Source organism: Harpegnathos saltator, unplaced genomic scaffold (genome assembly GCF_003227715.2).
Source record: "Harpegnathos saltator strain DR-91 unplaced genomic scaffold, Hsal_v8.6 scaffold4, whole genome shotgun sequence".
Classification (NCBI taxonomy): Eukaryota; Metazoa; Arthropoda; class Insecta; order Hymenoptera; family Formicidae; genus Harpegnathos; species Harpegnathos saltator.
The window spans coordinates 174,894-199,774 of record NW_020230205.1 but is presented as its reverse complement, the minus strand read 5'-3'; the positions used below and the strand labels follow the sequence as shown (position 1 = coordinate 199,774).

Genomic DNA, 24,881 nt, shown 5'->3' with positions numbered 1-24,881 from the left:
CGTAACATGCGCGTTAAACGTACGCTTCCACCCTGAACTACCGTGGTGAAGCACGAGGGCGCGACAGAGGGAGGGGGGATGGAACATGCGAGGGTGGAAGAGAGGGTGGCGAGAGGGGGAGGGAGAGAGCGAGAGAGAGAGAGAAAGAGAGAGAGAGAGAGAGAGAGAGGACGGAGGATACCCGCGTCGGTGGTGGCGGAAGTCGCGACGGCGGGTCCGGAGGGTGGATCGAGAGCGAGAACGCTGCAACGCGTCGGAGGAGGGCGAGGAGCGCGGCAGCGACGGGGAGGGGGTGGCTGCTGGTTAAGGGGTCCACGAAGGGGGTGAGAGAGAGAGAGAGAGAGAGAGGCAGAGGGAGCGGGACAGAGAGCTCGAGACGCGCGCGAGAGAGAAAGAGAGCTCGAGCGGACGGGGAGGGGCGGTGGAGAGAGCTGAGGGTGAGCGGACGAGAGAGGGATGCTGGGGCGGTTCAGGCGAAACCGAGTTCACGCCGAGTGGAGTACGGCAGTTTGTGTCAGACCACGGAGCTCGGAAGATGCTCCCGGTTGTTCACGTGACGGGTGGACCACCCTCGTCGCGACGGCGGCGTCGCGCGACGTTCCCGCTCGGTACCGCGGCTTCGTACGTCCCCGGGGTAACCGGCGACGCGAGAGATACCGGTGCCGGTAAGATCGGCGGATCAACATCCACTGCCAAGATGATGACCATGGCCTTAACCGTCCTCTTGGTCCTGGTGCCTGCGGCGTACCCGGACAAGATTTCCATTGGTGAGTGTTGCTCTCGCGTCTGTCTACTTGTCTACCTTGCCGTTAATGTTCCGTTTACACACCGACCGATTGTCGCGTCGTGAGCCGATAGCCGTCGTCCTCGACGCTATGCTACTGGTACCGAGCTCTCTCAGTCGAGGTGGTACAGGCTTTTCGCGACGGACAGAGAGAGAGAGGGAGAGAGGGAGAGGGAGAGAGAGAAACGCGTCGAGTCGAGTGCCTAGCCGGGCTCAGCCTCGTCGAGCACGTCTGCCGTCGGCAGAAGGGTTACTGAACTCGGGTGTACATAGCCGCCGTACGCAAACATACCGTTCGCCTATGTATTCTAAATACCGGTGCAGCGCATACTCCAGCAATAATATCGGTTCCTCCTCGTTCTCCTGCTCCTCTTCCTCCGTCGCCACCCCCTTCCGCGGCGCGCGACGTCACATCGATTACGCTCGATAGAAAAACGTGACAAAATAAATAGCCTCGAAACATAACGTGACATCGTGATCGAGCTGCACCACGTTATTTTCATCGGAATGTCGGCGCCCGGTTTAATTACCGATATCGTGTTCGCGCGCGCGCGCGCGCATTTATTCGCTTCGATATACTCGAGATAATCATTTTTCCGCCCGAGATCACGTAATGCAGTTGCATCCTGGTAGGAAACATTAGCGAGACTCGGCGGTACACAGCGAAATTCTCCCAATGCCGGATGATATAGTAGCCCAAAGAAGTTTCCTATTTCATACGTTGTTTATGTTCCGCGTGTATCGATATTGTTGTACAGATATGAAAGCGCGTACCGTAAAACGAAGTACGGCTGCAATTATCTTTTTCAATATGCAGCATTTCGTTGTTGTCGTCGCCCACGTTTCAAAAACAAACGCGAATATAATTTTTCGTAATCGCTTGTTTCAAAGAGTTTTCCAATCTCCAATGCTTCTATTCGCTGATATTTCGCGTACGTGTGGCGTATATATGCGAGATATAAAGCGCAACGAGTATTAAATCGTCTTTTTTTATGCGGAGAAACTTGATTAATGCGATTGCTGCGTCGCTGTTGCACTTTTACGCTGCAGACGCGACGCTGTAATAAACATATAAAGTATTATTTATTCTAATAGCGAAATGTTTCAAATTTCTTTTCCTCTTTTCCTTTCATCATCATTTAATGGGGTCGCCTTCGGCCGGTCTCGTATGTCCACGTATTTTTGACTCGTACATTTTTGTGTACGAAACATGTCACTTCGTTCATGATGGAGAGTAATTCTGTATTCATTTGAATTACTACGTAGTATTACGTTTCTCGAATATTTGCAAAATTCGTTTCCCAGGAATGAAATATAACATTCCCTTTTACGTTTAATGTATTACATTTGTCAAAGGATTGATCGAAAAGAGTACGGAGTGGAACAACTGAACAACTGAAACTAGGAAGCTGAGGTAGATTCTTTCCTTCTGCTTTAAAGAGAAGACTAAAGAAAATTGTTTTGTCATTATTTGACAAAGACGCGGATATATAATACGAATCACCTACGGTCGCGTAGAGCGATCATAGCTTCGGCGAGCTTGATTTCTATCGATCCTCTTTTACGATTTGGAAACGGCACGATATGGGGAAATAAGAAGCCAAAAGAGAGCGCGCGTAAAGAGGAGACACAGGACGAGCGATTGGGAAAGTTTTTCATTGAGGGAGCCAAACTTTAACATGTCACAGCGATCTCGGACTCACGCGCGGAAGTTTTCCTCTCGGTTAACGATCGCGAGTTTTATGGAAAAAAACGTAAAACGTTTTTACAAGCGGCCGAAACGATATTCGAAAAAAATATACTGATGGCATAAATACTAGTTGGCGCAGTTCCGCCTTGATAAATATTGCAAGCTTACAAAATGTTTTTTTTTCTGGTTATCAATAACATCGTTGAATGTTGAACTTTTTTATGTACCTTTATGTTTATTTATATTTCGACGCTCGATTAAGCAGCGAAAAATGGCATTTGCACAGTTGCTTAGCGCCGTGTCGTCAGTCGGAACTTTGCGATCGCGCTGCTGGAAGTCGGAAAAACACGCGACGCGCGTATTATGACGTGCGAGGCGCGTAAATATTGTCGGAGCTCGTATTATCAGTAATATTCTAAATGCAAATACGATTTTTCGCGAGCGCTTGTTTTCGACGGACATGATATTTGATGCATACTCGACATGGCCGCTACGTTGCAGCGGAATATATATGACAAGTCGAGAGATAGAGAGAGAGAGAGAGAGAGAGAGAGAGAGAGAGAGAGAGAGAGAGGGAGAGAGGGGAGAAAGAGAGCGCACGAAACGCGTGTATGTAACATAGTAATAGCGGTTAATCAATCGATTGTACCAACACGCGTCTGTATTTGAAACGCTTCAGAGTTACGTATAAATACTCGATATTTTTAATTCAATAACGCCGCTAGATCTCGATACGACAGCTTACACTCCATTACCGTATATTATCTTCGGCGAATCGAAAATCAATGCTGCCGACGTTAACACGGTCGGTTCGAGTTGAGGAAGCGTCGCGCGTTGCTCGTCGTGCCGAACCGAGCGGTCATCCGTGCAACTTATTTGTAAGCCTTTCTCTCTCTCTCTCTCTCTCTCTCTCTCTCTCCCTGTGTCATGTTAATTAACCGCGTCGCAGCGAACCATTCGTCGCGCGCGAATTAACAGTTTATGCCGATGCGAAGCGAGAAAGAAGGGGGACAAAAAAAGCTTGGAAAATACGAGCACGCTGATCTGAAAAACCCTCCAGTCCTCGCGCCGAGTCTTTCGCGAGGCCGTGTGTACATTTTTTAAACAAACCGATCGCACGAAAACAACGCGATGACATAACGAGTCGAGCGACGGCCGAGGGGGAGAAGAGGAGGTGGGGATTTTAATCGATTCCGCGAGTGTACATCTGCCCGCGCGTTCCCCGAAAATCGAAGCGTATTGTAATTAAATCGAGCCATCAGAAAGCGTTTAGCGGGTCGTATGAATTGTGCAAAACATTACCGGCCCGATGGATTACCGCGAGCTGGATTTCGCCGTCGTCCTCTCGTCGTTCTCATGAAATATTCCGCCTCTCGTCGGGCGCCCGGCGCGCTCCCTCTCGCCCGCTTTCTTCCGGCGTCTCTCTCTCTCTCTCTCTCTCTCTCTCTCTCTCTCTCTCTCTCTCTCTCTCGTTGATCTGAAAATCCTCCGGCAAAGTTCAACGCTGGCTGGCGCGAGCGGGCGGGCGATATTCGTTTGAAAAAACTCGCGCGGGCTATCGCCGTCGCCGATTCTTAACAGGCGGCCCGTTGGCGGGAAATAGAGAAACGCGCGGTAAGCGTCGAACGCGGAAGACAGGTACATGCAGATTCGCGCCGAAGAAAGGGAGAAATGAGCGGCAACGCGAAAGGGTAGTACGGGTGAAGCGCGTTGTTGAGCGAGCAGTGAATAATGAATGTCTATAGAAATGACGGCGTCTCCCTCTCTCTCTCTCTCTCTCTCTCTCTCTCTCTCTCTCTCTCTCTCTCTCTCTCTCCCCCCCTCTCTCCCTCTCTCTCTTTCGCGATTATGCGAGCGAGGAGACGGGCACGATGACGGTGGCAGTGGGTAGTAAGTCGACGAAAAGACGAGAGAAGGTTGCACGCCACGGCAGACGGCCGTGACGTCGGCACGCGGGGGTGGATGTGGCGCGGAGAGGGTTTGTTGCCTCGCTGAAATTATGTCGCGGGCGGGCTGTTCCGCGGGTTTGCCCCCGCGCGTCGCGCCAAGGCTGTTCTGTCGCGCGCTTCAAAGACGGGTGAGCCACATCGGCGGCGGGCGTATACTTTCGGTGGAATTATGCGAAAGAGACAGTGAAAGCATCGCGGGGGTAGCGGCTGAGACGTAGACGGTTGACCCCGGATTTATGGTGCACCGAGCATCAACGCTCTGGTTAATATTGCACGCGTGTATGTGTGTGCTCGCGATACACCCTCGTTGCGTTGATGCGCTTCCTTTTTTTCATTAAAGCTGCGGAATTAATGTGGCCCGGGGGGATCGCTCCGTGTAAGAGCGAGTTTTAGATTTTGTTTTCCGCGTTTAATTGCGCAACCATAAAATACCGTCGAAATAATAGCGAGTAATTGCGCCTGGCGCGGGCGTATTTTTGAGCGTTCGAAGGAGCGCGAGCGAAATTAACGCTAGCCGGTCGTAATTTGCACGAAAGATACGGATCTCTCGTTGTACGAGAGATTAATATATAGTCAGCAAAAAATGTCGATATCGCAGCGACGGAGTCAATTGGACTTTCGGCCGGTGGAGAGAGATAATCCCGCGAAATTTTAAATTTCGCTCTCTCTCTCTCTCTCTCTCTCTCTCTGTCTGTCTGTCTGTCTGTCTCGCGCGAGAGATGTGAAACGCGCACTTTGCGAGTACGAGCAACTTTTCTTCAAGGTATTCATTTATATATGTAGCTTAATTGATGTCTTTGCATTTAGCGGTACATGTTAAAGACGCATTTCCTGCAGAGAACATTTCAGAATCTTCAAAGGGAAACAACTTTTTCGCATTAGGCAAGCGTGACGGCAGTACTTGTGCTTAACTGCAAAGATTTAATTAGAAACTTCTCTCGTGTCACAACTAGTTACGAGATTGATGACGTTCTTTTTTTACGGTAATTACGACGACTAGCGTTTTACGACCAGCGTCAACGGAAACGCTGGATGTCTCAAAATGTTTCGAATTTTTAGCGACATCCTCGATGTTTTGTACGTTACTAGGGCGTTTGCACGTTCTCGAAGCTTTTCAAGTCAAAGCGGAGTACCGTGGAGAAAAGCTTTCTCAGTGTCTAAAGAAAATTCGATCGTACGCGCATTCTATCATTCCTTCTCGACGATCGTTGTCGGACATTTGTAAGCGATGTCGGAAAGACCGGAGCTTTCCTACCGACTTGCATCTCTCCCGTGGAATGTTGCGAGTTGCGGCACATATCTCCGGGACGAGATATGTCTGCACGATCAGAGAATACTTCTTCGGATGCGTAGGAGATTATTAAAAGGTCTAATCGAGTGCTCGACAGGGAGTGCTCGGCGGGGAACTCTGAGCGTTCTTGGTATGTGATTGATATATACCCAGAATGCGCGTTCGCTGGCCGTATCACGGTACACGGTTGAAGGTACCCCGGCGTGCGATGCCTTTGTGAAGGAAGGCAAGGCCATCCACCACTCAAGCAGACCCGTCGTTCGCCTAATGCGATTAATAGCACGACGTTACCAGACAAGGGAGACAGGACCGTGCCCGTAGCCTTTCCATCGTGCCACGCCTTGCACACTGCCGAAGAATTTGCCTCTCGTTGCCAGGGGCCGGCAGACAGTAAGGCGAAATCGAATTTTCGTGCGTCCGAGGTATTGCGAGTTAAAACGAGAGAGGAGAGAGTCAGAGAGAAAGAGAGGGAGGAGAGAGGAAATTCTTGCCGCTTCGCCGTCGTATCCGCTATCGCCTTGTCTGAACACTATCGCCTCGCGCGAGCGATCTAATGGTCAAACGGCCGAAACGGCCGTTTTCAAAACTATGCAGGCAATTTTCCCGTGTCTCGGTACACATTGGAAGAAAAAAGATTGCCTTATAGTGTTGTTTCAAATCAACGCGCGTATTTCGCCGGGAATCGGCGTAAGACCTCTGTCAATGGTACACTGCGTTCCCGAGTCGAAATTTTGCTACCGCAAATTCCGTTGGGCTTGAAAAACCAGTAGAGAATTTCTCGAGGCGCAATATTATACGGGTTGTTATCTCTTGATACCGCAAATACTTGTTTAACGTCGTCCTATTGAGATCTGGCGGGGGAGGGAACTTGTTTAAGAATTATTTCATATTTCATCATCTCAACGATTCTACACACACACACACACACACACACACACACTTATATCCTTCCTAATTATCAATTTCCATAAGTCGCGTGTTATATAATTTCATTCAACTGCAGATAGAGTTTATCCTATTAATCTCAATTAATAGATATTAATAAGTAAATGGACAGATAAAACGAGAAACTTTCTTTTCTTACTATTTCTTTATATTTCTTTTATTGATGTTAGAGATCTTAACAAGATTTGAGGTATAGAAAAGGTATAGAAAACGAAGGAACTCGTCGCCGACGAGTTGTTGCATCCTGCGTCCCGCAATCCGTCTTCAAGTCTGCTCCTGATCGTCATCATGACCAGGCACCAGATAGCACCGGCCGAAAGTACGAGTCAACGCGGAAACGCGGCGTAAATTGATAATTGCACAACGGCTGTCGAGTGTTACGAGTGATATTTTCTATACATGCCGCGCGTGCAACTGTCTTAATTGACTGACAATTAATAATCTGACAGTTTAATAATTTAAAGATCCGGAGCATTTTGAAAGCGCCGAAGTCTTAATTTCTCGGCACCGCCGAGACAACACGACTCGCGACAGTGTCTTCCCCCCTCCCCAGTTGACAATAGCTTGGTACTCTCGCGCGGTGTGTGTATTTGTCCTTGGCCGACCCATTGCGTCTCGAGCCGTCGTAGACATCGCGACGCCGATGTACGCGCGTATCGGCGCGTTGTTTACATTCACTGTCGAGTAAAATTTTTGTTCGGCTATTGGCATATATATAATCGGGCTTTCGTCGACAGAGCGCGTTAATTGATACCGCGTTTCTCCGCGATCGGATTGTATCTGCGCGAGTGTCAGTGTCAGTGCCAGTGCCAGAGGGTGGAGTATCAGGAGCAGGATGAGGGATCGGCAAGCTAGGGCAAGCAGGACTGTCGACAATGATACGTCATGTATTTCAAGGTGTGTCAAAATTTTTATTACGCGGGATGTTTGACGAACTTTGCGAGAATAAGGAGTACCCGAGTCGAAATTGAGATCTATCTGAAGGCTGGTATTTTCGTAGTTTGTAGGCGTTTAATTAGGAACAATAACTTTCCTTGTTTATTTGTCAACTCCACTTATTTTATACAAAAGATATATATGTCGGTCGAAACAACTGAATAACAAGTTACGAATTACAAGTTACGAAATCGAGTCTGTAATTAATTACGTTCTCGATAAAAGACTGTGGAGCATGCAACTACGAATACTGACTTCAATCTTGCAAATTTTGAAAGATTTGTTCTTTTTAATAATGTTTCTTATGTGATAAGTTTCATTTTGAATCTGCTAACGATCTTCTTCTTCCTGCATCTTCCTGTTCAACCTTGTTTATCGCGTCGTCCATATCTAAATCCTTATTTGTTTTTTTCCACAACTACTGTCTTCGTTCTTTTAAAGACGACAGATTCCTTTCTCTCTATTACCTTTGAATCTCCAAATCTTATTCAAAGTTTCCATTGCCGAGAATGAGAAAATAAGAAAGAAAGAATATTGAGGAAACTATATGCAAAGTTTGTTGTTTTATTTACCCCCATTAACCCTAAATTTATTTATATTAATTATTTAATATTTGCTTACTGCACATGAACCTGTAGTTGAGTTAATTACATAATTTACACATTGCTCATTAAAAATAAGAATAAAAATTAAATTGCGATAGAAGATCGGGGGGAGGGAGGGGGGGTGGAATATAATATTAAATGATTCTTGAACAAATGCTTTTTCATATCTCAACATGGGGAAAACGGCAATAAGTAAATGTGTATAGCGTAAGGTAGGTGAATAACTTGTATAGCCTACATATAAATATAAATATCATGATTCTCTGTATTTATCCCTCAAGGTCGACCATATTTGCGGGATGAACGCAGAATCAAAATTTCGACTCGGGCTTTCGCGAAAGCTCCTTTCACACAACCGGGATAAAAATAATACCTCGAGATACGACTCGAGTCGTTATTCATTGATACTGTCATTAAGTCGCAGGCGGTACCACCAAGCGACCGCAAGAATTTCCCCCATTGTCTTTATTACGATCGGCACAAAAGGAAGAGAGGGCGAGCACGTTTGAACGCGAGCACGTTGAAACGTCGGAATGTCTCGTGCGTGGTGCATCCGACTGCCAATTTATTGTTCGCATAATCGCGCGCAATCGGGCCGCGTTATTCGGCGGCCGTGTAATGCCAGGTCGGGCTGGCTGTGTTTCTATAATTGATGCATTGCCCTCCCTATTAGAATGACAAAACCGCTGGCTCGTATACGGTCATCGACGCGTATTCCGCCGGGGTCGAACACGACGCACCCCTGCGCGTGGGGATGTTTCTCTTTCTCTTTCTCTCTCTCTCTCTCTCTCTCTCTCTCTCTCTCTCTCTCTCTCTCTCTCTCTCTCTCTCTCTCTCTCTCTCTCTCTCTCTCTGAATCGTGAATCGCCCCGGCAGCATCATCGGCATTTGCGCTCTGCGCACTGGGCGTCCGCTTGTGTGTTAAAGCTATTAATATAGAAATTTGTGCCGGCGAATTTCGGAAATTCGCCGCGGCTGAAGATTCCGCGGTTTCATTTCCACGGCGCAATCGCGTTCCGGTTGATTTGCTCCGCCGCCCGGCGTATTTCGCGGCGCCGCGCTATCGACGATCAGTGGCTGGGTGGCTCTTACGGTCAATTTGTAGTATTCTCAGATATTTACATATATATATATATATATATATATCTCCATTATGTACGTACGTATAAACAGCAGATTAGCCGGCAAGAAGGAACCATGAGAAACGTATGCTCCGTGTGTATACGAATACACATATATTTATCATCGCGCGCGCGCGCGTGTGTGTGTGTGTGTGCGTGTGTCGCGCCGAGAGAAAGAGGATTAGTTGGTTTCGTCTCGTGGAGCGGAAATAAAAGTGGCCGGGATAATCCGCGACGTAACTCGGTCAGCGCCCACGCGACGTCTCTATTAATTTCGACCGCTTTCCTACTCGGCTTGATGTAAGTGTTAGTTTTACCGGGAGCTGATAAATTGTATAGCAATGGCGAGAGAATCGTATTTTAAACGAAGTACACTGATTTACTTCGATTCGCTTCCATTTGGTCTACTAACTCTCTTGGACACCACGAAACAATTACTCTCGCGCCCGATGGCTATAATTTACCTGGCTTGCGAGTTTTTAACTTGAATCCAATTCACCCCGCGATCCTGATCACCCATCAGGACCGGTAGCTGTTGTTTTTCAAGAGACGCGGCGAACGAGCGTTTTCGCTGCGAGTGTTGAAAAACACGCTCTCACTCGCTATTCTCGCGAGATCCACCGGAAGTTTCGTTTCGTTTAACGGTCGTTTCGGTTAATTTTCAGCGTCGACCTTCGAACACCTGATACCGTCACTCTCGAGCTGCATTTTAATAAACTGTTTATGCCGATACTTCGAAGCGCGCGCTGGCGTTGCATTTGGATGTCTTACGCGCTTGTCGTACAATATGCGCCAGTCGGGCTGTCTGCTTGTTGAGCATCAATGTCGATGGAACGTACATCTATTCGTGTCAGGGAATAACGTTACCCCGCCGCCACGTACGCGTCCTACAGCTACAGACTGTGCCCGCCATTACTATCGTTGCGGCAATAGCAGAAGCGTGGAAGCATCAGAGACGACCGCGAGTAATCCGATATTACCGAGCCGCTTTTCCTCGTGGAGCTGGTATGTCTTCATAAGAGACATCGCAAGGGTTTTCAGTCAATAGAGGTTTATTGTTACGAAAAGCGTATTTACCATTGTATCCGTACAACACGCTCGCGGTACTACGCGTATTTTTCGTGTACATTTTCGTTGTAGCAACTTATTTCCCTCGTGCTGAATTTACCAGCATTAATTATGTATATTTATACATGTTCTCGATATATGTGTATATATATATTTTTTTTTTCTTTTTATTATATACTTTCGAATGACATCTCGGTGAATCTTTCTTACTTTGGAAAATACGCTGAGGAGATCGATGAGGATAAAACGTTCGTAAATACACAAAGCGACGTGCGCTATTGAGGTTCAATTAGAAATTAGAGGATGGGGAAACCAATCAACAAGCAATCGGTCCGGTGGTAGGTCCGATTCGATTCTTCTGCTCGTGTTTCGAAACTCCGCGCAGTTCTTTCCGAGCAGCGTAACGCGTTTCGCTCAAGTATTTTTCGGTTATGTGTGCACGCGCATGTTTGCTCGCAATGTGGCATGTATCTTCCGTTGCACATGGGAATAACGTTACTGTTGGGTACAAGTCTGCATACGTGCATCTTCCTCGGTACTGTGGATACGCGACCGCATATACGTTATCTATGATAGTTCGCAGTGGAAAATGTCAGTGGCTCGACCGCCGAGTATAATCTGATACCACTGAGCTGCTCTCCCATGATGCCGGGAAGATGCCGCAATAGACTCTTCGAGGACCAATGGTTTGACCAATGGTCGTTAGCGGACGCCAAAAATACCGCTGCATCTGATTTTACGTGTTATCCATTGCACGCGTGAAGCGGTAGTTTTTTTTTTTTTTCATTATTTGAAGAAGAAAAGACGTGGAAATTATGAGATTGAATTATGAGATGCAAAATTATCAAGATTGCGACATGTGTGTAATTTTATAAAGAACAATCTGATATATGTACATATTTTTTTTACGTCATTCTAAAATAATTTCGCGCACGCACGCTCGTTTTATCTTTGCGCTATAATTTATTTTCGTGATTATTCTATATCGTAGTTGATTTTACGTGTTATCCATTGCACACACAAAGCTGTAGTCTCTTCTTTCATTATTTCATGAAGAAAAGACGTGAAAATTGTGAGATTGTTTGATGCAAAACTATCAAGATCGCGACATGTGTGCAATTTTATAAAGAGCAATCTGATGTGTATACATATTTTTTACGTCATTCTAAAATAATTTCGCCTCACGTGCACTCGTTTTATCTTTGTGCTACAATTTATTTACGTGATTATTCTACATCGTAGTTCACGTATTGCCTCGATTTTGACAATCTGAGTGATAATATGCAGTGGATATAGATATATCCGGCCAGAGTCAGACATTCTCAGCTGCAAAAATACCGTTCTGCATTCTGTTTACGGTCGGGATGAGGTGATTAAAAGGTTGAGAGTGTGCAAGGTCGGTGGTACGCGAAAGAATTTTCCCTCGGCGATAACCCGCGGTTACGCGAGATATCGCACCGTCTGCCGCGAACCCTGCAAAGGGGTTAGCGGTATCGGAACGGGACTGGCGGGGATATCGCACGGTGAGAGCAGCGGAAAATAAAAGACGAGGGTAGAGTAGAGTAGTAGGGGAAGCTCGGCTTCGGTGGAATCAGTCGGGGAAGAAGTAGCGCGCTAGCAAGCAGTAATGTCATAGACTGACTCGGAGACGTTTGTACAGGAAGCTAGACCAAGGTGGAGCCCAATAGGGAGGAAAGGACAAAAGTGAACCGCGCGAAAGGGAGTGAGAAGGAGAGAGACCGGGGGAATAGATCGGCGGAGGAATAGGTAGATGGGGAAAAACGGAAAAGGAGACACGGATAGATAGATAGATAGATAGATAGATAGATAGATAGATAGATAGATAGATAGATAGATAGATAGATAGATAGAGATAGATAGATACGTAGATAGATAGATACGTAGATAGATAGATAGATAGATAGATAGATAGATAGCTAGATGGGTGAACGGCAAGGGGAAAGAGGGTGGGAAAAAAAATTACCGTGAAAGTCGGCGGAGGTGAGAAGCACGCGGAAAGAGCCATGCAGAGGGTAAAGGGAGGCGTAAGGCGCGTGTGAGCTTTTCTAGAGAAACGTGCGGTGTCATAGGATAGAGAGAAAAGAGAGAGAGAGAGAGAGAGAGAGAGAGAGAAGAGGGGGAGGGAGGGAGGGAGGAAGGGAGGGACAGGGACGGTGGACGGGAACAGGCGGAGAGATGGAGAGACGGGAATACGTCGGTTGCGTGAGGAAATGGTGGAGGAGTGAGCACGCGGGGGAACGGGACAGGAATAGAGGGATCGATGCTTGACTCCAGCGGGTTGGTATATCCTTCTCCTCTGCTCTCTGGCTCGGCTTCCAGAGCCGCCACCGACGCCGCACGGCCATTTGCCAGCTTCTTCTTGCTCGGTTCCGGGACGGTTATTAAAACCCGCGTGGCCCGAGCCGAGTTCCGTCAGCGGCATCGGGTAGGAGCGCGCGGCGCAAAGAGGACGCGGTGCGAAGGAGGGGCAGGGGAGGAGAGGTGCTGAACTTTTGCCTACTTCCGATTCTTTGCCAGAATTTAATTAAGGCCGCGACAAGGAGCGCAACGTCGTTTCGAAGATCGGCTGGCTCGTCGCCCTTATAATATCGTGCTTATATTACCAACACCGCCGCGCGCGCGCGCTATCGCGAACCGATTAATGCCCGAGGTAATACATCGCCCGTGCAAGAACACCGCATTGTCGTCGTACGACGTGCCGGCGCCGCGCCGTCTTCTTCGGTTTGCACTCTAGTCACGTAGCTCGAGAATTCTCGTGGCTGCTGATAGTCGCTTGTCCACGAAATAGGCGTAGCGTATGCCGGGATGCATAATGCGCGTCATTTTCTTCGCGAGGGAGAGAGAGACATATGTGTGTGTGTGTATGTGTGTGTGTATATACTATTACGCGCGCTTCGAAAAGTTATTATTATCCCGTTCATGCCCGCCGTTATCCTATTAATAATAATCCACCGGGGAATTTAATAAAGCCGCCGAATTTAATCAGAACCGCTCGCGATAAACTTATGATCGCTGTTACGTGTCGAGAAGCGACTATTACGTACAGTCGACGACAGGAATCGCGCTTCCGACCTACAGCGTTAACTCCCATTCAAGTTTAGACGGGAGTGTATGAAGGTAGAAATAAGCGGAAGAGCGAGCGGCAAGTGTGCGGTGCGGAAAGAGATCGCGCGCGCGCGCGCGCGCTCCCCTTTCGAAAGGCAGCGTACTTCATGTTGAAGAAGAACATCCCAGAAGCTGGCGTCCCAGTCGTAATTTTCCCGCTTTGGTGACTCTGTTACGAGTTACCCGGCGGGTTGGCAGAACGACCAAAATCCCACTTGGCAGACCACTGCGGCTTGGGAACATGACAGGGGTGCGCTACCCTCCCCGAGAGCGGCCCTTGCGGACCGCATTACTGTTCCGCGCGCGATATTCGTATTTACACGCCATACGTCAGGACGTCCAAAGTGGCTCGCGATATACGTTCTCGTGGAAGGTCTCGAAACACGAGATCGAGCCGTCACGCAGGCTTAACGTCCGCGCACACGCCGTTACCCAAGGGTCCGCAAATATTTATCAAGTACACACGATTTCGGTTTTCCGATCCGGAACGTTGCGCGATATTCGACGTCCGCTGGATAAAGCCCGAGAGGGGGGGGCAGAGAGAGAGAGAGAGAGAGAGAGAGACAGAGACGCGAATCCTGAGGGGTGACTTTGGGAAATATCGGTCGCGACACGACATTAATAACGGCGATGATAACGGAGACTGTTTGCGCTCGCGTATATCGGAGAGGGCTCGAATGTGACGGGGAGGAGGGGCGGGGGGCGGGGGGAGGGCAAGAGAGCGATGATACAGATCTGAATAAAGGCTCCGCACGATTCGCAATTGTCACGTGTCGGTCGCGCGCGACTTGGCGAGAATGGCGCGACGGGAATGTCTCGTGGTATCGCTGGGTTGGGACGGGGATGGGAATACGATGGGGAAGAATGGGCACCATCGAGAAGGGAGGAAGGTTGATGCCGCAATGTTATACCGAAGACCCACGAGAGAGACAACGAGCATATGTGGTTATTATATTAATACCGTAAGGTGAATCGCGCCACACTCTGTTTCCGCGCGCTCGAGAAAGTGGTATTTACTATAAGTGCCTCTCTCGCGGATGGAATGAGCATTCTTGTAATAGCGACGGCATTTGGCGTGGCGCATAAGCTTTTATCGTAAAGCTGCGAACGAGATAGAGAGTGAGTAGTATCCGGCCGGTGGCCTTTAATGGCGGAGATTATCTAAGATAGTAGATATCGCGGGGAGTAAATTCCACGGATGGCCAAGACTCTACATGGCCAGAGGATATTTCCTACGATATTTTATCGCCCACCGTGCGTGATACGACGGCCCATTAATCCTGTTCTTGTTCCCGACTCTCCCCGTCTCTGTCTCTCTTTCTCTCGCCGCGCGCCTTTCGATCCTCTTCCTCTTCCTCTCTCTCTCTCTCTCTCTCTCTCTCTCTCTCTCTCTCTTTGCTCTCGCCGTGACTGTTCTCAGTCGGAAAGATGATAACGGGGCCGTGGAAACAGTTTGTTACGTGGCACCAAAAAGGCGCGATGCGAGAAGAAGAGAGAGAGAGAGAGAGAGGGAGAGGCTTGCGCTTTTCGGGACGGTTAATATTTTTAAGAACCTCTTCTTCTACGGGCTAGTAAACCGAAGACTGAGGCGCGCTCTGAATCATCCGAGACAGCTTTATTTGCGACCGTCACACCGCTTCGACGACTATATATTCTATCCTCTCTCGTTCTGTTTCTCTCCCTCCCTCACTCCCCTCTCCCTCTCTCTCTCTCTCTCTCTATAGGTCGCATCGATATATAATAACGTGTCGTAAACGTCATCGGCAACTTTTCGATCGAGCACTTTGAGGAATATATCGGACGTACCTGCGTTCTTCCGTCTGGAAATTGATATTACGCTTTTATCGCGTTTCGGGAAGACGCGGGCGGCCTTCCCTAAGCATCCCCAAGCAGGACTTTGCATATTGCTACCACAAATTCGGTCTCGCAGCGTGCAAGTTTTACATATTGTTTCTACAAATTTCGGAACAGCGCGTCGGTCCGACCTGCGGATCTCCCAGACGCGCAATATTTCCGACCCGGCGAGAGTACACCCAAAAGTACGTTAAACAAGAATAATGTCGGCGACGTTCAAGATCACGCGGCTAGAACAGTGAAAATTAGATAGCGTTGTATGGAGGTTCGCACGCGCGCCCATTGCCTGGCTGGCTGGCTGGCTGGCTGATGCGTGCGGGCTGTTTCGTGTCTCGCGTTTTGCGTTTCTCGCGTGTAATGGGAGGTTGACTCGCGAGTTACAGCACCGAAGTTGACTCCGGTTTTGCCTTTAGCGGCGGATTAGTGCGGTTTCGCTAGGATTCACGGCGGCGCTTAATCATTTTCATTTCCCTCGGTATGCTGCCATCTCGAGAACGCGGGTGGCGAGGAGGCGACGGAGGGCGAAGGTGGGGATGCGGGACAGGAGTCGAGGGGGTTGGGTTGAAGAGGGAAGCCGAAACTCAACGGCCGTCTGTCGCTGCTGCGTCGTCTACAGACGTAGGGAGTGCTTCTGCAATCGAATTATCACATAAGTGCCGGAAAAACGGCGTGAACTTTTGACTGATATATAGGGTTCTCGGAAAGTGCTTTTCTAGTTTCGCCGTTTCAACTGTTTTACAGATCAGCCCTCCGCTCGCGGCAGAAGGCGAGTTATTCCGATATTTGTCGGTCTTTCTCGTGCCTCGCGGAAAGTCCTCAGGGGGATAAATCGACGAAATAATTTCTCTTCTAGCGACGAGGGGTTTTTCTTTTTTTCTTCTCGGCTGAGAAAAAAGCAGCGAGTAAGCGGTATTGTTACTTGAGGATTAATCCGCGCGTCGCCGATCCCACGACGCCCGACATACTTGGGGGAAACGGCCGTAAACAGTTATTTACGAATCGAGCGAGAAAGACTTTGGTTCGCAAATTGAATTAAAGGGATTAGACCGCGATTAAGAATGGCGCAGGCAGGTGCCGGCAAAGCGAGTCGTTTTCTTGCCTATGTATGTAGACCAGCATTTTCATCTCTTCAAAGGCACCAGAGGCAAAAAGATCTTAATCGTTTCCGATGGACGCCGATAATAAGCGGGGCGCGCTTCAGTCGCCTCTCTGTGCCTCACGCGCGCGGCGCTGGCGAGTTAACTCGCCAGTTACAGCACCGCCCCGGTGTCTCTGATTTTGCCTTTGGCGCCGGATTAGAGCGGCTTTGCCGGGATTCAGGGTGGCGCTTAATCATTTTCATTGCTCGCGGTACATTGCCGTTGCGCGAGGCAGAGAAGGACGAAGGGATCCTGGAACGATGGCGGGAGATCGAAGACAGGGAGGAAGGAAGACATCTCGAGATGGCAGACATACCGAGGGAAATGAAATTTAGTCTCTGCGCTTGCGGTCCGGCGGGCGGGCGGGGGGGGGGAGGGGGAGTGAGCGTGAGAGCGTTAGCTTTCCGCGTGCGAGAATCGCGAGCGTCTCGGAAAATATTGTTTGCACGTTCCGTCGCGAGAGAGGGGGGAGGGAGGGAGGGAGGGAGGGAGGGAGGGAGGGAGGGAGGGAGGGAGGGAGGGAGGGAGGGAGGGAGGGAGAGAGAGAGAGAGAGAGAGAGAGAGAGAGAGAGAGAGAGAGAGAGAGAGAGAGAGAGAGAGAGAGAGAGAGAGAGAGAGAGAGAGAGAAAGGAGAAGAAGAGAGAGACAGTCTCCGGAGAGTCCGGTGGAGCGAGCGTTGATTCGCGGATCGACTTGCGCTTTTTCGCATTTGCATGCACATCTCCACGGTATTGGAGCTCTGGAGCTGGTGCGCCCGCGCGCACGAGCATTGAGGCGTAACTGGGCATCGTTAGGACGCTTGTCGGGCATAAAATTTCGCCGTGATATTTAAAGAGCGGTAATGCACGTCGGAATAAAATACGAGTGCAGCTGGAAATATGTATCCGGCGCGCGCTCTTTATGGCGATATATGACGCTTGCTTCGCCTGAGGTCGCATACGCGGTAAAGGACACTTTACTGCAGTTTGAAATTGTATTCGAGAAATAACTCACACACACACGCGCGCTCTCTTTCTCTCTCTCTCTCTCTCTCTCTCTCTCTCTCGCTCGTCTGTTCGCTCGCGAACAACAAACTGAGCTGGAAGCTGCCGGCGGGACAGCTTCATTCATAGAGATCTCACCGAGTGATACTCTCTCGTGCGGACCGATGAGATAGATATTATCAGATATCTTAATGCACGTGCTCGCGCGCGCGCTCACATGTCGGAGAGTGAGTGGGAGAGAGAGAGGGACTTAAGTGCACGAAAAAGGGGTCAGCGAGCATTTGGAGTGGCGAAACATTATTCCGCTCGGTAGGCAATAATGATGCGGGTCACTAATTTTACATTACGTACCGGCGCAACCGGCCGACACGTAAATGATGCAAGATCACCGCGCGCGAAATAGATGTTGAGCATTATTATAGAGCAGCAAGGGGAGGAGGGGGGGGGGAGGAAGGAGGGATTTGAAAATTCCGTGCTCAGCGACGCGATGGAAGGCTGCCCGGCCTGCCGCATAATCGTCGCCGTCGCGACAATTTCGCGCAACCGTTAAGAAATTTCGCCGCGCGCCGGGGAAATGTCGTCTTTCCGAAACTTCGTCTAATATGAATTCATACGCATAGTTTCTCCGTATGAATTTCCAAGTAGGCCGTGCTATAACCTCGCCGAGGAGAGCCGCCGCGGCGACGGCGGCGGCGGCGGCGACGGCAATAAGTACCGCGAGCTGTTTTGGATTCGCGGTAAAGCCGCGCAGGAAATCGAGATGAGGTCGGTAGAATGAGGGGACGACAGAAGTGGGTCTGGATGAGAAGAAGGTGGCGATGCAGCCGCGGTGGCGAGAGGCTGAGAGGGGCAGGACGAGGTCGCGCGTGAGGGGGTAGGGCGGGAGGGAGCTTGGGATCGCGCGTTTTGTATCGCGGCGAGATAGCAAAGTTTTCCACCGGCGTACATATACTTGCCGCGCGCACGTTGAAAGAGAACGGAGGGAGAGAAACGATGAGTGAAGGGTGGTCGACGTCGCGGGAAGAGACTTGGGCGACTTGAGCCGGGGTGAGCGGGTTACGGAGGAAGAGAGAGAGAGAGAGAGAGAGAGAGAGAGAGAGAGAGAGAGAGAGAGAGAGAGAGAGAGAGAGAGAGAGAGAGAGAGAGGGAGAGAGAGAGAGAGAGAAGAAAAAGAAGAAGTAAAAGTAGTAGGAGGAGGAGGAGGAGGAGGAGAGAGGAAAGCGAGCATGGGCGCTGGTGTTTAAAGAATTGCGGAGCGCTTGTATTTTGCCGGGGCTTTAAGATTTAAGAAACGCGCGTGCAGGCACGACAAGAGCGAGGAAGAGGGAGGAGGAATGTTTCTGTATTATTACGCGACTGCCGTTTGTGTACGCAATCGCATCGTCGTGGCCGCGTACGATAATATTGTGAAAATAAAACGGAGGGTTGCCGCCGTCGCCGCCGCTACTGCTGTTGTTGTTTCTTGAACAGGTAACAAGGCGTGAAATTAGTATTATCTCGCGCAACGCTACCGCGATTGGCAGTGCTCGTCGGCGCTTGCGGCGCGTTCGCTCGCGGGCTCGACGCGGCAGTCGGCGAGATAAAATGATAAATCTGTATGTTTATTTGGTCTAGAAATTTTCAGGCAAACGCGACAATGAAAATTTTAATGACTTCCTGCGGATGCTTGCGCCTGCAAGTACTCGCCGGGTCCTCTGCGCCTTTGGCGACGGTGCGGTAAGGAGCGAGATGAGAGGGGGAGGGGTTGGAAGGAGCCCAGAGCAGTCCGGAGAAGCAGACTGCTCCCGAAGGGATGTCTTCACCCTTTCCTCCTCCCTTTTCCTTGAAAATTATAATCGCGCCACTTACCGCGGCACAGCTCGCCCGTTTCTACGCGCGCGTTCCTCTTCTCTTCTCTTCTTCTATATAGTGTGTGTGTGTGTATGTGTGTGTGTGTGTATACATGTATACGCGTCTTTCTCCGTTTCTTTACCTCCCACTCGCTCCTTCGCTCCCTCCTCGCACTCTCGTATTGCGGCTTTGCAGGCCGTTGATTTTGTTTCGCGGTAATTTTATTTACGAAACGACACGCGAGTTACAGAGCTTTGTGATTCCGCGAAATTGTCGAACCGTCTCAGGAGAGATCAGGAGTGTACATCCTGACGCGAAATAGCGGAGATGACCGAACGTGTTTTTCCACCGGCTCGGTGGAGGGGAACGCGGCGCGCCAAAATGTGCTTTTTACCGGCGGCGTAAAGTCCGTTGTTCCGGCATCTTCGGCGGTCGTTGCCGGAAACTGCACTCGAGCGAGGTTATCCCCGCGGGGAAGGAAAACGCAAACTTCGGGTCGCTTAACGTTGTATTAGTTGGGATTCCGGCAAGATACGCATGTAAAATGAAAGAGGCGGAGAAACAAAGGGGTAAAAAGGAGGATCAGCTCAGCGCGGACAAAGATATATCTCGCGCAATCTCGCGAACGAAATATTTCTTTACGTATGATGGAGAAAGAGAGAGAGAGGGGGAGAGAGGGAGAGAGAGAGAGGGGGAGAGAGAGAGAGAGAGAGAGAGAGAGAGAGAGAGAGAGAGAGAGAGAGAGAGAGAGAGAGAGAGAGAGAGAGAGAGAGATACGTTCCTTTAATAAGCAGAGCGAAATTCAGTTTCGCGAGAAGGAGGTGCACTTTTTAAGACCTCGCGTACGGTGTATTAAAAATGCTTTTAAAGCGAAAGGGATGGTAATGCGCGCTGTAAATTACTTTTTGGCTCTGAGAGCTTTTTGCGAAAAACATCGTGGCCCCGAAGTCGCGTCGTTTCACGTGCGCGCCGACGCTTTGCCGGAGGTGTACCGTACGTACATAAATTCAAGTCGCCCCCTCCGTGATCGATAAGTCGAAACTACACGATACTTCACGGTTGTGCGCGGGCTTAAAGGCACCGGCACGGTGTATAAGTTCGGCGTTTTCGGTGGGTACTCGCGAGCGCGTCGTGCCCAACGCGAGCGCTTTACAAATTTTATACGAAATAAAGAATGACGACGGGTGGACGCGGGGGCGTTTCGAAGTCTACTCGGTCGCGTAATGGTCCTCTTAATGGCTTCGGGATTGAAATAAATATCCCAAGGTCGTTAAAGCCTATGGCAAACGACTCTATTTTACGTCTCCCGGCGCAACTCGCGTCCGCCGTATCATTCGGCTGAAATACGCAAAGATGTTACTCCGTTTCACGATGCTTTATCAATAGCTCGTATAACGCCCGGTTCCTATTTACGATCAATCGTTATACCACGGCCGGCACCGGGCAATCGGTAAATTTACATTTTTATACGCGACTTATTGCCGTCACACTTATCGACCCGGCGAGAATCATCGCGATACAAGCCCCCCGCGGCTGTTTAATACCCCTAGCCACTCTGTATTATTTTCCCGAAATTGCGACGCGATCGGGCTTTGTTGTTGCGGAGCCCGTGTTCCGCCTCGCGTTGTATTTCTACCGTATAAACCACGCTTTCTACGTCGCGTCGCCCACCCAAACGGAACTCTGTCGCGATCTCTTGTCGCGTCGCGCCGCGAAGAAATAGGTTCAACGGGGTTCCGCTTTTCCCCTCCCCCCCCTCCTCTCTCTCTCTCTCTCTCGGTCGGTGAAAACGTCCTACGTCGGAGCAAAGTAAATCTAATCTTGATTCAGGCGCCATAAAAGCCAGCGCGACATCTCATTTTACGATACGCCGGGTACATATGGTGTACTCTACATACGCGAGTCGTGCCGGGCGCGTCACTCGAAGCCGGCTCGGAAGTAAGATGTATTAAGCACGCGGCTTATATGGCACCGGTAATATCTGGCAGTGTGAGCTACCTACACGGCAAATCCTTAATCGAGTGCCTCGATGACACTCCGCCGACACTACGTTAAAAGCCCTGCCTCGAGGAGCGGAACCCTGTCCCTCTCATCCCCCTGCCCTGAGCTGTCACTCGCGAAATGGCAGCCCTATATAAGCCTGCCGTTAACGCGGGCGAGTAAAATTCACGGAGAAACCATGCGGTCGTTCGAACGCAGATAAGCAAAGGAGGGGCCGAGGAACTGTTATCGTGTTCTCGAGAGACGCTGCCGCTGGCCGGATATCGCGGTGGTCGCTTTCGAGAAAGAGACCCGAGATTTTGACGCGTGACGCATCAATCCATTTCTCTGCGTGCGTTTTCGCGAAAATCGAAAACTTGCGTTTTCACGAAACTCCTTGCGTGTGGGGAACGGTGCGGTTAGGTGGATCAACTGAACACGTTGCTCCCGGCTCTCCGGCTGCGATATATCAGCGCATTTTTCCGGGGAATAACAGCAAGCGCATCCCGAGAGCGGATTCCTCGGCAGCGCCGAGTGTACTCGCGGCTGCAATTCCGCAGCGCCGACCCCGCGAATCCCCGCGCGAAGGCGCGCTTGCGAGTGGCAATTCGCTATCATTATTGAATGATAATTTCCGATCACGCTCTTGGGAATTGACGCCAGACACCTCGCTCGATGCCTCTCGGCACTCTGCCACCGCGTAATCTAACCTCGAAATAGCGTCAGCATCCATTAGGCCGGCTATTCTCTTGCTTGCTGGGACGTATATGCGTGCCTAACGGCGCAAGTGTACGTCCGGCGTGAGATGCTGCGCTATTGCATACGTCGTCGGGACATGGATGTGACGATCGCGCGTCATCGTCCTTTCGTCCTCGGGGGAAAATGCGCCGAAGAGCGTAGCGCATACGTTTCCTCTCACTAAGTAGCACTACCCAACTGTCACTCACCGATTCTAGTGAAATTTGGCATGCACGTAGAACATTGAGAAATATTGAACATGTGTTTTTTTATATCGGCTGACAACGCATTTTAAGGGTGGAAATCACCCCTGAACATGAAAGCACTATTTCAACCCTTTGTACATATTACATGTGATTTCCGTCGAACTTGTCTTCCATTGAACTAATCAGTAAAGGGTTTTTAAGGTCGCTGATTACGAATCTGGAGACAAAATTACAAAATTCAAGATGGCGGACCCAATGTGGCGGATCGAAATTGTAAAAAGATGGCTGATTCAAACGAATTTTGGTATCTGGAGGTTTTTGGGGCCTCTAATTACGAATCTGAAGTTGGAAGTCAAAATATAATTCGTCGCACTTTATTATTATTATTATTATTATTATTATTATTATGTGTTTTACTTGTAAGATTTTTAAAAAGATTTACTGTAAACTTTCAAGGATATTAATCTTTTGGAAGACCAACTTCCTAATCTGAAAAAAACTGACGCGACAGGTCAATTTTGAATACCGATTCACTGTTAAATTCAGTAAATGTAATTGCCTGAGGCAATATTCTCCTTCACTGGTACAATTTCGATCCGTCATATTGCGTCATATTCCGCCATCTGTCATATTCCGTCATCTTGAATTTTGTAATTTTATCTCCAGATTCGTGATTAGAGGCTTCAAAAACCTCCAGATACCAAAGTTGGTTTGAATCAGCCATCTTTTTACAATTTCCGTCCGCCATCTTGAATTTTGTAATTTTATCTCCAGATTCGTAATCAGCGACACTAAAAACTCCTTACTGACTAGTTCAATGGAAGACAAGTTCGACGGAAATCACATGTAATATGTACAAAGGGTTGAAACAGTGCTTTCACGTTCAGGGATCAAGGGGTGATTTCCACCCTTAAAATGCGTTGTCAGCCGATATAAAAAAACACGTGTTCAATATTTTCCAATGTTCTACGTGCATGCCAAATTTCATTGGAATCGGTAAGTGACAGTTGGGTAGTGTTACTTGTCAATAGCCAATTGATAATCGCGCGTACTCCGATATCGTACTCCCGATGATGCGGCGCGAAATTGATTGACCGCTTGATTGATGCGATACGAAAGAAAGCTGGACACGTTAATGTTCCTTCCGCCATCGGGAAGCATCGGAAGCATTTGCGCAATTGGACAGCAACCGCGCCGGGCAAGTTCACACAACGACCAACGCAATTAGCGCGCGGAAAGAAACAGCGTGCGAGTGAATTAACAACGGGCGACGCTGGCGCATATTGTTATCGTTGATTAGTTGCGTTAATGACCGGTATGGTCGATGGAAGAAAATAAATATGCCGTGATCGAGTGGGCGAGATGCGCTTGCACTGATTACGGGAAAGTCGTGGAACGTTGGGAGGTGTGTTTGGTATATATCAGACTCATATAAATAGGCGGCAAATATTGACAATACGCGACGCTGTTGCCTGTTGTTGTCCGAATATACGTGATAGCAGAATCTGAGTATGGAAATGATCCCGCCTCGATATTATCGGCGATAATGCCCGGCGTGTCGGATTCAAAAATTAATATCCGCGCGAATTCGTTCGCGCGCACTCAGTGCCGGAAAGTGAATGTAATCAAGCGGCCGATATAACGCGGTCACTGTCACACCTCTTTATTGTCTAATTAAAAGCAGTTACGCGATACTCTGCGCGATTTGTATTCGCTCTGGCACGATAGCGCCGCGCGTTATTAGCGCTCGGCTAAAGAAGTTAGCAATCGTTGGAAAGCTATTCGCACGAATAAAAAAGTGAGAATTATCGCTCTCTCTGTGAGTGAGATTAGAATTCAATTACGGGAGTTTTCATGCTCGGATTAGTTTACAATATCGCCGGCTTTTGCCGAGCGAGAGCGCGATTCCGCTCGACCCGCGTGACCCGATAGTACCGAGTATTGTGAGGATATCGAATTTAATTATCATTATAATGTTATTATTTCGATATCCTTAAAAATTTGAACGTAACGCACCGTTATCGCGTCGTCGAGCATTGCGGTGGTGTACCGCATCGCGCGTACGACGTGCAATGAAAAGCGGATATCAATTTCCGAATCGCCCGGGGAAGATAAGAATCGTGGCTGTCGCGACCGTCCACGAGATCTCATTTGCCGCGGAATCGTAAATGGCGCATGGTGTAGCGCGTATCGGTAAACACGAAAATTGCAATACGGACGTGCCTCTTGTTCGCCGACAAAGTCGATACCGATCACGAAAAAGGATGAGAACGAAAAGGGGGAGGGAGGGAGCATGAAGCGCGTCAGGCAGAAACAAAATTTCGCGGTAAGAGGCGCGGCTGCTGTGTTGGGAAAAGACCAATAAGGCTCCTGTCGAATTTATTTGCCGAACACCTCAGCGCCGAGGGTTTCCCGTCGTACGTCAAATATAACTCAAATGGGTGGAAGCTTCTTCCTTATTTCAGCTATACATGGCACTCTACGAGAAAAGGAGCGCGCGCGCGGCTTCGGGATGCGCCAGCCAGCTGTGGAGCCGCCCTTACGGCCTCGCGCATCTTACGTGCATTCGCGGCGGAGATCAAGAGAGACCGTATCGAAGGCGCACAGGGGGGAGGGGAGTGCCGTGTGTGAAAATT

The 24,881-nt window shown here is 49.3% G+C and overlaps 1 protein-coding gene across 1 annotated transcript in view; it reads left to right on the top strand.

Moving 5' to 3' along the window:
* The first annotated feature begins 462 nt into the window (after positions 1-462).
* The window catches only part of GluRIB (Glutamate receptor IB), a 178,755-nt gene continuing 154,336 nt past the window's right edge, over positions 463-24,881 (top strand). The window contains exon 1 of the mRNA XM_025301040.1: positions 463-767. Coding sequence (XP_025156825.1) covers positions 536-767 — 232 coding nt within the window. The 5' untranslated portion in view covers positions 463-535. The remainder of the gene's footprint in view (positions 768-24,881) is intronic.